We start from the raw sequence: 17,312 nt of genomic DNA on the forward strand, positions 1-17,312 counted from the left end.
TTTTAAAAACATCACACAGGCATATGTGCCAAGCTGACAGGTACTTCTAGGAATGCTGCAGTATTTAGGAATATAGGGAGAGCTCAGATAAGGGTATATGTGGTCATGTACTCATTTGAGCATATATTGAGCCTCAGGTAGAATACCATCATCCCAAAAAGAATTCTATGCTGTTCACTGGTCAGGAAGGACACTTTATGCAGTCCTACAAGATGGGGTTGGGTCTGGATCTAAGCAATGAAGAAGAGAAGGAACACTCTACGCCTTTGGGGCCCTGTTTTACACAAACCTCCAGGCTGTGATTCCTAGGTAGTGCCAACTGACTCCATGAATATGTAACACCTTGGAGGACCTACACTGAACCTCTCAAGAGATGTTTCTTCTCCATTCCGGCCGCATATTGGCATTACCTGTGGTACTTTTAAACATGCAAATAACTAGTCTCCACCCAGCCTGGGGGCAAGTGTTTTTAAATGGCTGCACTGATGATTCTGAGGCAGCAGCAGGGTTGGAACCCATTGCCCTTACCAGATGGACGTGGATGGAGACAGGTGTGAGCTGGTATCTGGTGAGCTAGGTGCCAGCAGCTATGATTTCTGTCCACTCAGTAGCTGTTGTCCTCAGTCCCAGACCCTGGATCTGGCCTGAGTCATTTCCACCTGAGCTGCAGCCTCCATGAGGAAAATCTGCCCAGGGTTGGCTGGGAGCTCTCTGGAGCTGAAGTCCAGGGAAGGTTCCTGGGGCAGACAGATCCAGCTCAATCTCCTTCCATTCAGCACCTGCCACCTGGGCTCATCCTGCCTTATTCCCTTCCCTAACCAAGGGAACCTTCTAGAGCAAAAGCAGGGAACCATGAAAATAAGCTGGTGGCTTCTTTCTAATGTGCAGAATGTACTCGTGGCTCATCTCCTTCTGTTTCAGAGATGTTGTCACTGCACTAAATATTTTGACAACAGGAGAACGTGACTTTAAATATTTAACATGGGTGGTATTCTTTTTGTGACACTCTTCATGATTGTCATTCTTATTACTAAGGCCAATGCAAACTGGGCACCTCACCTATCATTCTAACAACGTAACAACAACAATAGTATTTATAAAGTGCCTCTGAGACTCTCGAGAAACAATTTAAAAAGTGCAATTTCTTCCCTCAGAGAATTTACCGATTTTTCTGCATAGCACAGAGTGAACTATCTGAAGACCAAAATACCCACAGAATTTAAATGGTGCATGAATATTAAACATGTAACGGGAGAGTTTTAGGCTTGTCACTTTTCCTGGAACGTCTACCTTGAGTAAATGCCATGGTGCATACACATTAAAAATGAATCGGCATGTGTGTTTTTACAGAATAGTTTCAAAATGTGGCTTCTTCGTTTTTATACCTCCATGGATAAAATCCTTCTTAAGAATTGCTGACAACCTGACAGCCTTTGCTGTCCCTCGTGGAGTGTATTAGATACAGGGGGGTGAGTTCACAGCAGCCTGAGGTTCATGGTCAGAGTCGGGGCTCAGGGAAGAACTTGAGAGGAAAAAGCAGAGGAAGCTACAACAACCCCAATGTGTGTGTGCACACACACACCCTTCCTGGCCCTCGGTGTAGTGGTAAAGGGACGAATAGCCCTCTAATGCTAACCTGGGATTCAAAAATGAAACAAACGGTTGCAAAAACGTTTCATCGAATATGGGGGCGACAAGGTCCTCCGTAGACCCAGAGGTGGGCAACTTGCCAGAACTGATAACAATTTAGAAACATGGTCTCACAGTTATGAGAGTGAAAATTAGTCCTCGCAGTCACCACCGCCTTTACAGATGAGAAAAACAGAGGCAGGAAGTGGAGAAATGTCGCAGTCAGTGGTAGAGACAGCAGAGCCCCATCCCCTGGCTCCTCCACCAGCTACCTAGTTCCTGCCGCCCATCACCTCCAGCTTCCAAGTCCCCATAGTCACTGTCATCATCTGCGGCTCTTCCCTTCCTCAGCCTCCTCTTCCCAGGCTGGATTAGATCCTTGGGCTAAGTGTCCCCAAAGGACACCCTGCACTTATGTTTGCTGGGAATAACTCTTTAATCTGACTTATTTCCTGCTGGGTTATCAGCTTGGCACACATGCCTGTGCCCATGCCCATTTATGAAATGAATAACTGACTGAATGAATGAATCACAATGTGACCAGTGCTCTGAGAGAAATTTGAGATGCTATGAGAACACATACAAGGGCTGCCTAGGTTTGAGGGGGGGGGGGGGAGGCCATGGAGGCTTTCTGAATGAAAAAACATCTGAGCTGATTACTAAGAGGGTCGGAAGGAGCTACTTCAAAGAGTAAACAAGCAAAAAACCAGTTTAGCAAGACCATGATAGAGGTAGAGAGACAGAGAGGCAGAGGTAAAAGACAGAAATATCACAAATCAGGAAGTGGCCACCTTTTCTGGGAAGCAGGGTGAGAGCTTCTGGAGATCACAGGATTTTGAAGGATGCATAGGAATCTGCCAGGCTGATGAGAGAAAGTCACAGGCAGTTCTTTTTGTTGAATTTTCCTACTCTCTCCTCACTCAGATCCAGGCTTGATTGTTGCTTTCCTGACCATCCAAGTCCAGCTAGAGGCTTTCTATTAGTTCCCATCTGTCATCTCTTACTAGTATGTAGCCCTTGGGGCCATGTACTGTAATTGTTTGAACATTTATCCATCCTCCCTGCTAGACTGGGAGCTCCATTATCATCATCTGCCATTTTGACCCCACCATCTGGCATGGCTCTGGGGGAATGATGGGGGCTCAATAAATATTTTCTAAATGAATTGATACATACATTTTAGGAAGGGAAGCATGAAGTCTAGACTAGCGTGGCCTGGAGAAGGAACTGCCTGGGAAATAAAATGATTAAAGAGGGTTTAGAAAGATTATGAAGAGCATTGAGGCCAGGCCATGAAGCTTAGAATTTATTGGTTTTGTGCTTGGGAGTACGAAATATTTAACTCTAGGAGTCACTTGGCCAGGAAGTTCATTTTGGTCACAGTGGTCACCGGTGCATACAGCAAGTTGGAGAAGACTGGGGATAGAGGCAAAGAGACAGGCTACATATGACTCAAACACTGTCAGTTTTGCAAAAGATTAAATGTGACAATCAGTTGCCCACTAATTGTGAGACCAGTTCATCATACTGTGTACATAGCAAGAGCCTGTACAGAATCCATCAGGGGGCTGTGAGCTAGATGCGGCTTGACCAAATTAAAGACAGGTAAAGAAAATGTTCTAAAAGAATGAAATAAAAGTTCAGAAAAAAAAAAGATATAACATAGCTATCATCATAGGAAATTACAAAGTTTTAGAATTGGGTAAAAAGAAAGTACTAGTTGGTAGGTATGCTCTTTAAGAAAAGGGACATTTCCGAAACCGGTTTGGCTCAGTGGATAGAGCGTCGGCCTGCGGACTGAAAGGTCCCGGGTTCGATTCCAGTCAAGGGCATGTACCTTGGTTGTGGGCACATCCCCAGTGGGAGATGTGCAGGAGGCAGCTGATCGGTGTTTCTCTCTCATCGATGTTTCTAACTCTCTATCTCTTTCCCTTCCTGTCTGTAAAAAATCAATAAAATATATTTAAAAAAAAAAAAAGGAAAGGGACAAAGATAAATGGAACATAAAGAAATGGGCCAATACAAATCAGACAAGTATGAACAAAAAGGAATTGAAGTGGAGGGTGTGAAATTAATAGTAAATGAACAAAGTAGAACCAGACAAAGAAAAGATACAGTAATGAGAGGTGCTAATCCATGGAGTGAGGTCTGAGAAGGAGCAGGAAATGGGACCCAGATAATCAGTGAAGAAATGAAACTTGGATAGAAGGTACCTTCTCCTATGGTGACAGAAAAAGAGGAAGAAAAGATGGGTGTTGTCTAAGTTTGTGTTCCCTTAACTCTGGAGCCAGTGCACACCCACCAAAAGGTTAGGAAAGAGGAGTGTTTGCACACCAGTGGGAGTTCTCAGGCAGCTGGACACTCATGGGGAGTGGGCAGGGCATCAATCTTATCTGCTATGGGGAGGCTGGTAGATTTGGTAGCAGGAGGTGGAGGGGGTTACAGTTTGCTTGCTTTTATGTTCTTTGCTGAATTGCTCTGTGAAGCAGGAGGCATGATTATCTGCCGATGATGAAGAGGAAGTGGGATCTGAGGTTGAGAGAAATAGGACAGGTTTGAAATCCAAACAGTGGACAAAAGTGATGAGAAACAGAAGCCTAGTGGCCTCTATGCACAGTTAGTGTAAACCAAGAAAGTACAATGCATGGGGCTCAGCAGCCTGTGATTTCCTCCAGTACAGCTCAGCATCTTGGTTATAGGTGATGAGCACAGGGAGGCAAATTCATCCGGGTGTGAATTTTTGCCAGGCAGATTCAATGAAGGAAGAGTGAAGCAGTGGAGTTGAGAATAGGGCAAGAGAGTCTTCTAAATGGTGAACCATATTATCCAGCCATCCTAACCTTTCTGGTTAAGGAAGGAATTGAAGACAGAGACTAGATGAACTGAAAGAAGGTAAAGAGTTAGAATACAGAGTGTGTGAGGAAGGTAACTGCACAAGATAAGCCAGAGTGAGAGATTATAGCCCTTGAGAGCTAATGACCAGATCATTTTTTAAAGATTTTTTAAAATTGATATTTAGAGAGAGAAGAAGGGGAGAGAGAGAGAGAGAGAGAGAGAGAGAGAGAGAGAGAGAGAGAGAGAAGAGAGAGAGAGAGAGAGAGAGAGAGAGACATCAATGTGAAAGCAGTCTCCCACATGCCCCCTACTGGGGATTAAGCCTGCAACTGGGGCATGTGCCCTGATCTTGAATCAAACCAGCAACCTTTTGGTACACAGGATGACACCCAACCAACTGAGCCACACTGGCCAGGGCTGATGACCAGATCTTTAATGCATACACTGACTGGCCATATTATTATGACCGGCCAGATTATTATGACCACCTCATCAATACTTCATTGGGCCACCTTTTGTCTTCAATACTGCAGCAATTCTTCTTGGCATTGACTCCACCAGATGTTGAAAGGTGATGCGAGGCATCTGGCACCATGCCTGATGAATAACACTGTCCAGTTCTGTGAGATTTGATGGTTGTAGAACCAGCTACCTGATGGCTCTTTTAACTTCATCCCACAAATGCTCAATTGGATTGAGATCTGGTGATTGTGGGGGCCGCCTAAGCAAAGTCAAGTCTCCCTCGTGTTCTTGAAAGCACTCCTGCACAATATGAGCACCGTGGCATGGCGCATTGTCTTGTTGGAAGAAGCCATCTCCATTGGGATACGCCATCAACATGATAGGATGAACTTGATCAGCAACGATACTTAGGTATGTTGTGCTATTCAGACATTTGTAATGATCTGACCCTCTAGCAACTTCAGTGTGAAATTATAGCTAATTTGCCTACAAACATCAGGTGGTCATAATAATCTGGCCAGTCAGTGTATATTGGAATATGAATGAGGCACACCTCCATCCAAATTTTCTTGTGTGCAAGTTCAACACACTTGTGGTCTTTTAGCTCCACCCTATCAACATTTTCCACTGTCCCATCTGTCATCGCCTGTCTTGCAAACATGTTTTAAATTGAGGTTTATACTTGGGAGTTTGCACCATCCAGGGTGTGCTAAATATATGCAGTTTTTTCATCAGTGTAACTTTAAGAAGAGTTGGCATTTTATTCAGATGAATTGGTGGCTGCTGTGTCACTCCTCCAATCAACCCACCAGAATTATATGAGGGAGATAGCAAATCCTCAATTACCTCTGCTAAGAGAGGGAACAGTGACACAGTAAATAAAAAATGCACATATGTTTGTCTTTAGAATAAAATTTGCATTTCTATTTTTGAATCCTATAGACATGAAAACCTGTTAGTGGAAAATCAAGAGTTGCCCCAAGTTAATAAATTATGTAGGAATGATATAATGACCTGGTAGCCCATCTCCAACTAGACTTTGGTTAAGCTTTTAAGTCTCTATATTGAATTAATCATTCTATATGGTACCAGTGGGAGAAATCCTGTCCTAACCCCATAAGTCTGATGTGTCTCATTTGTACCCTATTCTATCAGGATTGGTGGCCTCTATAATCTTGTCCCAGAAAATGACACTGTTGATGCTCTTCTTTATTCTACCCTTTTTAAAATTATGTCAACTAAGCTATTTTTGCTACAGTCATTTACTACCACTGGGATTTTTGTGGAAGTTTAATAGTAATAATAAAACGAAGGGCAAAGCACCAAAGAGAGAATTTTGAAGGAATAGTCTGTAACCCTTTATTTGGCTGGGGTAAAGACCCTACAAGACATCACAATGTCCCGTTTGGAGTCAAAGCCATGTTCAGTCTTCTTTGCTGAATTGCTTTTCCATGTTTGGCCCTATATTTACTGTGTTTCTTCCTCCCACTCTGAGCTTTCCGTCATTCTGGGAGCTTGTAAGGGGGATTGAATCCATTCCAACAATGTTTTAACCACTGCCTAAACCAGTTTCCAACTCTGGTTGCCAATACCATCACATGGGGAGCTTTCAAATAATACCTGTGCCTGGGCCCTTCCTCATACCAGGATCCCATATGGGACAGGGCATCAGCTCCTAAGTGATCATACCAACTGGGCCAGAGTTGAGGATCACTGGCCTAGACAAGGAGCTCTCCACCTCTGTTACTTGCTCATCAGATGGCTGAGTCCACCATGGAAGCTTTGTGCACCTGAGGGATTTTGTTTCCCACGCAGTATGCAGAAGACACAGACAGTGTCCAGGGAAATGCCACCTTTGGTGCCTGGTGAAAGAAGGAAGTACCAGGAGGGGTCTTTGTTTTTTATGTAGCTTGATCTTTAATTGGTCTCCAATTAAAATTCAGAATCTTGCAGCATTTTTAATGTTAATGTTTTAGTCTATTCATTACTATCCATATATCACTTCAGAACAATCCATAATAAATAATTAATTCTCGCCTTAGCTGGTTTGGCTCAGTGGATAGAGCATCGGCCTGCAGACTGAAGGGTCCCAGGTTCAATTCCAGTCAAGGGCACATGCCTGGGTTGTGGGCTCGGTCCCCAGTAGGGGACGTGCACTAGGCAGTCAATCAATGATTCTCTCTCATCATTGATGTTTCTATCTTTCTCTCCCTCTCCCTTCCTCTCTGAAATCAATAAAAATATATATATTTAAAAAATAATAAATTGTCCTGTGCTTTTTTAAGATGGGTATACTGTTAGAATTCATGAATTCTCATGTTGATTATGGCTTTCCCTGTGGTTGCTGGAAAAGTTATTTGTGTTCCTATAGAATTTCTGCTGCCTCAAATATTATATCTTTGGAAGATAAGAAAGAAAGTAATATCTAGTGAGTACCTGTTATATGCTTAGTACTGTACTGGACATTTGACATATGCTATTAAAATCATTAAGAGCATGGTTGTGGAGTGAGACTCCGTGGGCTCAGATCCCTGTTCAGTCATTCCCTAGCAAATAAACTCAAATCACAGAGCGGTCGTGAGTTTCAAATGAGATAATGCCTGTAAAGTGTGTAGCACCTGGCATAATGTAAGTTCTCAAAAAAGGGTTGGCTGGCATCATCATCGCCTCCTTCTGTTCTCACAACAACACTAGAGCAGGTGTCATTATCCATTTTCAAGGTTAGCAAAGTCTCAAAGATGAATCTATTTATCCAGGGACATACTCAAAAGAAAGAAAATGAAAATACCTACCGTTCAGGATTGTTGAAAAATGAGAGAAATAATTTCAGAGTGTGTTGCCTAGGACCTGAGAGATGGTTGACTCGCAAAACTGAGCTCTGTTCTTGGTGTTGGAGTGACAGTGATGAACAAGACAGCCATGTTCCCCATCCTTGTGGAGAATAGGCTGACATCTCCACCCAACCTTCAGGAATCCTGAGGTGTGCTATACAGATCCTTTGGAGGCACGTCCTGTCTTAGTTACCAGAAAGTTCTAATCCTTTGTAGTGAGTGGTCCCTGAAGTTCTTGACTAATCGTAAAATGATCAAAAATGGTGAGTCACCAGGCAAGTATTCTTGTTCCCCGAAGTTCCTTCTGGGAGCACCCTCCCTTGTTTCCTGAAACCAGGGTCCCTGGTGTTAGCAGAAGGAGTAACAAGACGCTATTCCTGCTTAACTTACTGCTTGAAGATAGCAGATGCAAGTGTTATTCTACCATAATGACTCCCCGAATCCAGGCCAGCCTCCCAGCCATCCTCTGCGTACACTGGTGTGGTAGCTGGTGGATACCCAGACCATTAACTCAGACAAAGGCCACAGATGGAGTCATTCAGATCAATTCTTTTCCAGGCAATCAATTAATGAAAAGATCAGCAGGTAATAAAAGAGTTTATTGAACATTTCTTCTATGCGAACAATTCCCTCTCTGCAGTTCTTAAATTTATTCATTCGTAAAACACTTAACAAGCCCCTCCTCTGTGCCTAGTTTTGTTTAGTCTCTGGGAATACAGAGATTATCCCAAGATTTTAGTAGCTTTAAAAATGTCTTAGGAAGGCCTATCTTCTGTGTTTGAGAATAATCCAAGATATTGTTGACATAGAAATATAATTTTTATATTCTTTGATGCCCCTGGTTATCTAAATTTCTGGATATCTTTCCATACATTATGTTTGGAAATTTCATTCCAAACATAGGACTCTGTGGTTATATTGCCATCCCCTCGATGCCAAAGCCTGGCTGGGAACAGCAGTGTCCAGATTAGGCTGCCAGGAGCTGTTCCGGGCTTCTCCCATGCCATAATTAGTTTTCCAGTATAGTGTAAAGTATCATTTCAAAGGAGAATGGCTCTGTGTAGAGTTTTAATTAAATGGGATCTCCTTAGATTAAAGATATACCAACATGGTGTTATGGTTTAGTATTGCTCCATTTTCTTCTTTAACATGATACATTCCTACATATAATTATTGAAAAGGGAAGGTCTCTGTCTGTTAGTTAGAAACAGAGACAGAATCAGTTCTTTTAAAAAATCCCATGCATAGTTCTATGGGAGATGCAAAAATAACCCATCTGTTTCATCAGTTTGCTACAACTATGAATTTTCTATTAGGAACAGGATGTTGTAGATTTAAAAAGCTAAAATAATTAATAGTTTGTACTCATCAGGCACAGATAAAATAAGCTAATTTTACAAGTAAATTTGTAAATCTACAGGGGAACATAGGAACTGGGTTAATTTGGGAACTTTTAAAGTCTTTAAATTATCCCTTACATAGTTTCTCAGTTTTAATTTCTCTACATTTCAAAAAGCTTCTTAGTCAACAAGTATGTGGATTATTTTGTATTCTTATTTTGAGTTATTAGTGATATTTAATACTATCTATAATAATAAAAGTGTAATATGCTAATTAGACCAGACGCTTGAACGACATTCCAGACATCATTCCGGACATCCTTCCAGGGCAGCAGGGGCTGAGACAGAGGTGGTTAGGGGCAGTCAGCCAGGCAGGCAAGCAGTTAGGGGTGTTCAGGCAGGCAGGCAGAGGCAGTTAGGGGCGATCAGTCAGGCAGGCGAGCAGTTAGGGGTGACCAGGCAGGCAGGCAGAGGCAGTTAGGGGCGATCAGGCAGGCAGGCAGAACAGTCAGGGGCAATGAAGTAGGCAGGCAGAGTGTTTAGGGGTGATGAGGTAGGCAGGCAGGTCAGCACTTAGGTGCCAGTGGTCCCGAATTGCAAGGGGGATGTCCAACTGCCGGTTTAGCCCGATCAGGGTGCAGGCCAGGCTGAGAGACCCCTCCCTCCCCCTGTGCATGAATTTCGTGCACCAGGCCTCCAGTAGACATTATAAAGCTCATAGCCCAAAGGGAAGGAACTGCTGTAAAATATTTTTCATTCTTTTTTACAGTATATTATCTTGTTTTTACTAAAAGTTCCTTTGCCTCACCATGGAATATACACTTATTTCCTTGCATAGCCTAAGAGTCCTGTGAGAGCATACTGTGGTTTTAACATACAGATATGCCAGAGTTATTCAAAATTATTACTGTTTGTAGAGAATAACTCATTGAACCATCCAAAAAATATATTCCTGCAAAAAGATAAAGATTTGACATGAACTTTTCAGAGATTAAAAAAAAGTGTAAAGGAGTTTATGTTGACTTTAAACTTCTCGACATCTATGTTTTTCCAGAGAGTTCTTATTCATAGTAACTTCCTGTGGAAAGATAAAAGATAAATCCAAAAAAGAAATAAAAACATATATTTGAGCACATTATATGTTCTTGGCCCTGTGCTAGGAGTTCACAGTAAACAACAATAACAACAACACTTTCAATCTTAGTAATATATCCCATTTTAGAAGATATTGAAAATAGTTGAATGGCTTTCCGCGCTACCCAGGGAGGGCTCCATACGGCGTTGTTCTCGGTTGCCACGTAACTTAAAGGGAAACTTTTCACAATGTCCGGAGCCCTTGATGTCCTGCAAATGAAGGAGGAGGATGTCCTCAAGTTCCTTGCAGCAGGAACCCACTTAGGTGGCACCAACCTTGACTTCCAGATGGAACAGTACATCTACAAAAGGAAAAGTGATGGCATCTACATCATCAATCTGAAGAGAACCTGGGAGAAGCTTCTGCTGGCAGCTCGGGCCATTGTTGCCATCGAAAACCCAGCTGACGTCAGTGTCATATCGTCCAGGAATACTGGCCAGCGAGCTGTGCTGAAGTTTGCTGCTGCCACTGGAGCCACTCCCATTGCCGGCCGCTTCACTCCTGGAACCTTCACCAACCAGATCCAGGCAGCCTTCCGGGAGCCAAGACTTCTGGTGGTTACTGATCCCAGGGCTGACCACCAGCCTCTCACAGAGGCGTCTTACGTTAACCTGCCCACCATTGCTCTGTGTAACACAGACTCTCCGCTGCGCTATGTGGACATCGCCATCCCTTGCAACAACAAGGGGGCTCACTCAGTGGGTCTGATGTGGTGGATGCTGGCCCGGGAAGTACTCCGCATGCGTGGCACTATCTCCCGTGAACACCCGTGGGAAGTCATGCCTGATCTTTACTTCTACAGAGACCCTGAAGAGATTGAAAAGGAAGAGCAGGCTGCTGCTGAAAAGGCTGTGACCAAGGAGGAATTTCAGGGCGAATGGACTGCTCCTGCTCCCGAGTTCACTGCTGCTCAGCCTGAGGTTACAGACTGGTCTGAAGGCGTGCAGGTGCCCTCTGTACCCATTCAGCAGTTTCCTACTGAAGACTGGAGTGCTCAGCCTGCCACTGAAGACTGGTCTGCAGCTCCCACTGCTCAGGCTACTGAATGGGTAGGAACAACCACTGAGTGGTCCTAAGCTGTTCTTCCACAAATTCTTAACAGAACGGAAATAAGGTTGATGGAAAATAAACAGTTTCTAAAAAAAAAAAAAAAAAAAAAAGAAAAGAAAATAGTTGAATGTTTTTAAAAATAACAGAAATTGCCATTTGGCCCTAGTGTCTGACAGTAGGTATCTGGTTTTATTCTGTCACTGTGTACATTTCTTATATGAGTTTTTCCAAAGAACAGAGTGAACCAGGCACCTTAATGAAAAATGATACTTGTAAGTGCTCTGTAAACTTCACCATAAGAATTTTCAACATGTAAATGTCAGTATAAAGAAAATGTGAGGAATTTTGACCAAGGAACTTAGGACAAGATACTAACAAAACACAAACACCATCTCTTTTTCATGTTTGAGAAGTAGGAACAGTTATGCTTTGTTGAAACCTTTGTTTATGAAATGAATTTCCCTGTGAAGTAATACATATTTTTTTTCCTTTTTTTTTTTTTAATTTATTGCTTAAAGTATTACAAAGGGTATTACATATGTGTCCGTTTTATCCCCCCGCCCTAGACAGTCCCCTAGCCTCCCCTATCCCCCAATGTCTTATGTCCACTGGTTATGCTTATACGCATGCATACAAGTCCTTTAGTTGATCTCTTACCCCCCTACCTCCTGCCACCCAACCCTCCCTGGCCTTCCCGCTGCAGTTTGACAATCTGTTTGAGGCAGCTCTGCCTCTGTATCTATTATTGTTCAAAAGTTTATAATGGTCTCTATTATCTATGAATGAGTGAGATCATGTGGTATTTTTCCTTCATTGACTGGCTTATTTCACTTAGCATAATGCTCTCCAGTTCCATCCATGACGTTGCAAATGGTAAGAGTTCCTTCCTTTTTAGAGCAGCATAGTATTCCATCGTGTAGATGTACCACAGTTTTCTAATCCATTCATCTACTGATGGGCACTTAGGCTGTTTCCAGATCTTAGCTATGGTGAATTGTGCTGCTATGAACATAGGGGTGCATATATCCTTTCTGATTGGTGTTTCTGGTTTCTTGGGATATATTCCTAGAAGTGGGATCACAGGGTCAAATGGGAGTTCCATTTGAAGTTTTTTGAGGAAACTCCATACTGTCTTCCATAGTGGCTGCACCAGTCTGCATTCCCACCAGCAGTGCACAAGTGTTCCTTTTTCTCCACATCCTCTCCAGCACTTGTCGTTTGTTGATTTGTTGATGATAGCCAGTCTGACAGGTGTGAGATGGTACCTCATTGTTGTTTTGATTTGCATCTCTCGGATGATTAGTGACTTTGAGCATGTTTTCATATGTCTCTTGGCTTTCTGAATGTCCTCTTTTGAAAGGTGTCTATTTAGGTCCTTTGCCCATTTTTTGATTGGATTGTTTATCTTCCTTTTGTTGAGTTGTATGAGTTCCCTATAAATTTTGGAGATTAGGCCCTTATCGGATATGACATTGGCAAATATGTTTTCCCACACAGTGGGTTTTCTCGTTGTTTTGTTGATGGTTTCTTTTGCTGTGCAGAAGCTTTTTATTTTGATGTAGTCCCATTTGTTCATTTTCTCTTTAGTTTCAAGTGCCCTAGGAGCTGTATCAGTGAAGAAATTGCTTCGGCATATGTCTGAGATTTTGTTGCCTTTGAATTCTTCTAGAATTTTTATGGTTTCCTGTCGTACATTTAAGTCCTTTATCCATTTTGAGTTTATTTTTGTGTATGGTGTAAGTTGGTGGTCTAGTTTCATTTTCTTGCATATATCTGTCCAATTTTCCCAACACCATTTATTGAAGAGACTATCTTGGCTCCATTGTATGTTCTTGCCTCCTTTGTCAAATATTAATTGAGCATATTGGTTCGGGCCGATTTCTGGGCTCTCTATTCTATTCCATTGATCTATATGCCTATTCTTGTGCCAGTACCAGGCAGTTTTGAGAACAGTGGCTTTGTAATACAACTTGATATCTGGTATTGAGATCCCACCTACTTTGGTCTTTTTCAGGATTGCTGTAGCTATCCGGGGTCTTTTTTTATTCCAGATGAATTTTTGGAGAGTTCGTTCTAGATCTCTGAAGTATGCCGTTGGTATTTTAATGGGAAGTGCATTGAATTTATAGATTGCTTTGGGTAGTATGGACATTTTAATGATGTTGATTCTACCAATCCATGAACACGGTATGTTCTTCCATCTGTTTATGTCTTCCTCTATATATTTTTTCAACGTCCTGTAGTTTTCTGAGTAGAGGTCTTTTACCTCTTTAGTTAAGTTTATTCCTAGGTAGCTTAATTTTTTTGGTGCAATGGTAAACGGGATTGTTTTTATAATCTCTCTTTCTGAAAGTTCACTATTGGTGTATAGAAATGCCTCAGATTTCTTGGGGTTAATTTGAAGTAATACATATTTTTTTAAAAAAACTTTGCTTCTTATTACAAAAGTAATACTATTAATTTAAACTGTGTGAACAAAAAATTAAAACACACTGAGAAGAAATATTCATCTAAGAATTTTTTGGCCTTATTTTATGTTAAAGTTCTATAAAAGGCTCAGGTGCTAACTCAATCAACTCAGGAGTCATACCTACATAAGGAAATATAAGGCACTTAAACCATGGATTTAAAGTACTATATTATTAACTCTAATGTCTAAATGTGAGGAGTGGAAAGATTTATTTTCTGGGGGAAGATTTAGGGCATTGAAATTTCATTCCTATCCTATGCTCACAACAGCCTCTATAGAGGAATATCCAACCTCAAAATTCTGCCTCTTCTAAGCTCCTCCCCACCATTCATTCTCCTTCCTTGTCCCTAAACTTTACTGGTCAGATTAAAAGTGAAACAGAACAAAATCATTCCAAGAAGATTTGCCCAGAAACAAATCTTAGAACAAAATGGAGCTGGCAGTATCCCTTGGCACTTAATGAGAGAAAATCTTAAATCAAAAGAAAATATTAAAAATTCATTACCCTCAAAACCTCAAGCCTACACATGGGTGTTAGAAGTTCAAGGTCCGACTCTCCTCGGGTTTTTCTGGGAGACCCAGCCAGCCCGCCACCCCCACCCCAGCCTTGCCTAATCTAAGACCGGGCTCCCTTTGCCACTGCTTGTCCATTGGCTTACCCTGCCCAGATTACTTCAGTGACAGGCACATCTCATTACTGCCCAGCTCTTAGCCTTGGCTCTGGGGTTCTTAAGGGTGTGAGAGCTTAATAGCCAGGATGGCTCTGTGCATGAGGTCTCTCGGGAAGACAAGGTAAAACCTGTCCTCGGATTAAATTGGGAGGCCCTGGGAACAGGGAAGTGGCCCAGGGGGCAAGTGTACGCCATTCTTCATCCACAGCTGGGGCACTCTGAGGACAGACAGAGATGTGAAGCTTATCAGAAGAAAGGTTTGGTGAGAGAGGCGTTTGGCAGAGGGAAGAACATGGGAGAGGAGGATATTGTTACAAGCACGTAGAGCAAACACTAGGTGCACCATCAGGCACAAGGGGTGGGGAAGGAAGGTAGGCATCATTCCCAGAAAGCAGCATGGGGCTGGGAGGGACCATGGCCTTGGAGACCCCACTTCTAACCAGCTGTGGAAAGATACTTCTCTACCACTCGCTTCCTCATCTGTAAAATGTGTAGAATTCTTCAGACCGTGCAAAGTTGCCTGCAAATGGGAACACTGCTTGCACTTCCCCTGCCTGAGAGCCCACATTGATGCCACACGGCCTTTAGCACTTCCATGCCTGGCTCCATGGTGATCTCACGCTCTTTTGTAAAGTGCAGTTGTGAAAGCCCCCTCCGAACCCCCGTAACTTTAGTGGTATCATTGGTTCTTGCAAGAAAAGGTAATCAAAGTAAAAAAAAAATTTTTTTTAAAGGCTAAGTTATTATTACATTTGTTAACTCAGGCCAGATGCTCATTAGTAATACACTGGCAGCCAACAATGAAATACCAGCTGGCAGCTTGAACCCTGAAACAAGGGCCAGGCTCTGTAGAAAACATCAGCAGGTGCAAACCAGAGCAAGGAAGAGATCTTTGCCTGCACCTTTTATAAAAGATAGAGCCTTGAGCTGGGTCCCAGGTGCCCGGACAGAGGTCCACATCTTGTTTATCTGTCTGGACACAACTGGGTTGCTCAGGGTTTTGTTTCCCAATCACTTGGGCTGCTTGTTAAATATAAAGACTCCCACATTCTACCTCAGATCTGCAGAACCAGAATCTCAGAGGAGGGTTCCTAGAAGGTTGTTAATGCACCCTGAAGTGTAGGAACCATTGATCTGAAACTGGACATTAATTCTCACATGTGGCAGAGGCTGTGAAACGCCCACCAAATTTCACAGAATCCTCCTAACAACCCTGTAAACTAGTTATTGTTGTTACCCTTCCTCCCTGTGCTAGTGAGTGACGGAGTCAGAATTCCAGCCCAGAGCTGCCTGATTCCCCTACTTGCTCAACAACTCACTCTACTGCCTCCCCAGCAGGAGGGTAGATCCATTTCATGCTCTTCAACTGGTAGAAAATGCCAAGGGCAAGAAGCCAATTCTTCACCTCTGTCACCTGTCTGGACATCCCAGCCCTGTCATCTGAGACTTCCCTTCAGGCCAGATTCCTGGTATCTGCTTTCTGTTTGTTTGCTTGGATCTTGCATCAATATGAACGTCAAGCTACTTGTGCAAGTTATGTATCTTATTGAAAGAGCAGTGCTGGCTCCACACCATCCTGTCATTAAGAGGGGAAAGTTGGTTGGGGTGAGGGGGTTGGGGAGTCCAAAGAGACATGAACACAGAATGTCACATTGGGTCCTGCATAGGATCCTAGAATAGAAAAGAGGACAATGAAATTCAAAAAAGGTCCGTAGTTTAGTTCCTAATATTGTACAATGTTAATTTTCTGGTTTGGTAACTGCACTATGATGAGATAAAATGTTAAAGGGCCAGGGAGGTAGCCTATGTGAACAAGTATTATATCTAAATGTCTAAATAGCTCTTCATACTCAAGCAAGGAGGTCATTTGAATGATAAGCATGTTTCCTGAATGAATGACAAGAAGTAAACCCCCAGCAAGGTAACTAAGTATCCAGGATAGGTGTGTGTGTGTGTGTGTGTGTGTGTGTGTGTGTGTGTGTAAGAGAGAGAGAGAGAGAGAGAGAGAGAGAGAGAGAGAGAGAGAGAGAGAGAGAGAGAGAGAGAAGGAAGGTAGTTTTCTTTTTCTTTTTTCCATTTCTCCAATCATTTTTCTATGCCATCGTAGGTGTGCAGGGGACCCGAACAGAGGTTTTCAAAGCATCTATTTCTTGGTGCATAAAAGAGTTTCACCAGAAAATACAAGAACAATCCAAGGTTCTCTTTATACTCCCTCTGCTTTTAAAAGATTTGAAATAACAAATGTCAGTTTAATTTATCATCTAAATAACATCCCACTAATTTGAGATTTCATAGTGAAATAATCACTTGCCATCTAAGTCTCAGGAAGGCATGTTCTCATTAGAGGCAGAACTATGATTAAGAAAACTGTCACAGAGGGTTTTGACAATCATATGAACTAATAAACCACCTTAGACCTTGTGGAGGCAGGCAGTAGAGAATAAAATCATACAGAGTCCCCTGTCGGGAAGGCTGCCACTCTGTCCCTCTCCATCAGGAGGGAATATGTCCTATTTGGAAGTGACACCTCTCCCTCAGGGTGGCTGATGGACCCTGCCTACACTGTGCCATACACACACCGCCCCCCCCCCCCCCAGGCCTTGCTGCCAAGGAGAAACCCACCTCCAGGGGAAGGTACCAAAACACGTTAATCACCTCGGGCCTAGGACTGTTGATGAGCATTGCTCATGTTTCTTGAAATTGAAAGAAGAATTCTGGTTTGCTAAGAAATTTATCCAGTATTTTATAGATTAATGACAGTCCAAAGGCAATTTAATTTAACCAACAATTATCGACCATCTACTAAGGACTCACTTCTATTTTAGGGCTGTGGAGATGAGATGATAAATGAAAAAAAAACCAAAAAACTAACCTTCAGACAGTTCACTG

The 17,312-nt window shown here is 42.6% G+C and overlaps 2 protein-coding genes across 2 annotated transcripts in view; both read left to right on the forward strand.

Annotated features, from left to right (window-relative positions):
- Nucleotides 1–17,312, forward strand: part of KCNAB1 (potassium voltage-gated channel subfamily A regulatory beta subunit 1) — a 204,258-nt gene that overhangs the window by 114,143 nt on the left and 72,803 nt on the right. The window lies entirely within an intron of this gene.
- Nucleotides 9,177–11,559, forward strand: LOC308514916 (small ribosomal subunit protein uS2). Its single transcript, XM_081085263.1, has one exon. It carries the CDS (start codon nucleotides 10,421–10,423, stop codon nucleotides 11,306–11,308), a length of 888 nt encoding a protein of 295 aa, XP_080941389.1. The 5' UTR covers nucleotides 9,177–10,420; the 3' UTR covers nucleotides 11,309–11,559.

Source organism: Myotis nattereri (assembly GCF_964212035.1).
Source record: "Myotis nattereri genome assembly, chromosome: 3".
In the NCBI taxonomy this organism is placed as follows: Eukaryota; Metazoa; Chordata; class Mammalia; order Chiroptera; family Vespertilionidae; genus Myotis; species Myotis nattereri.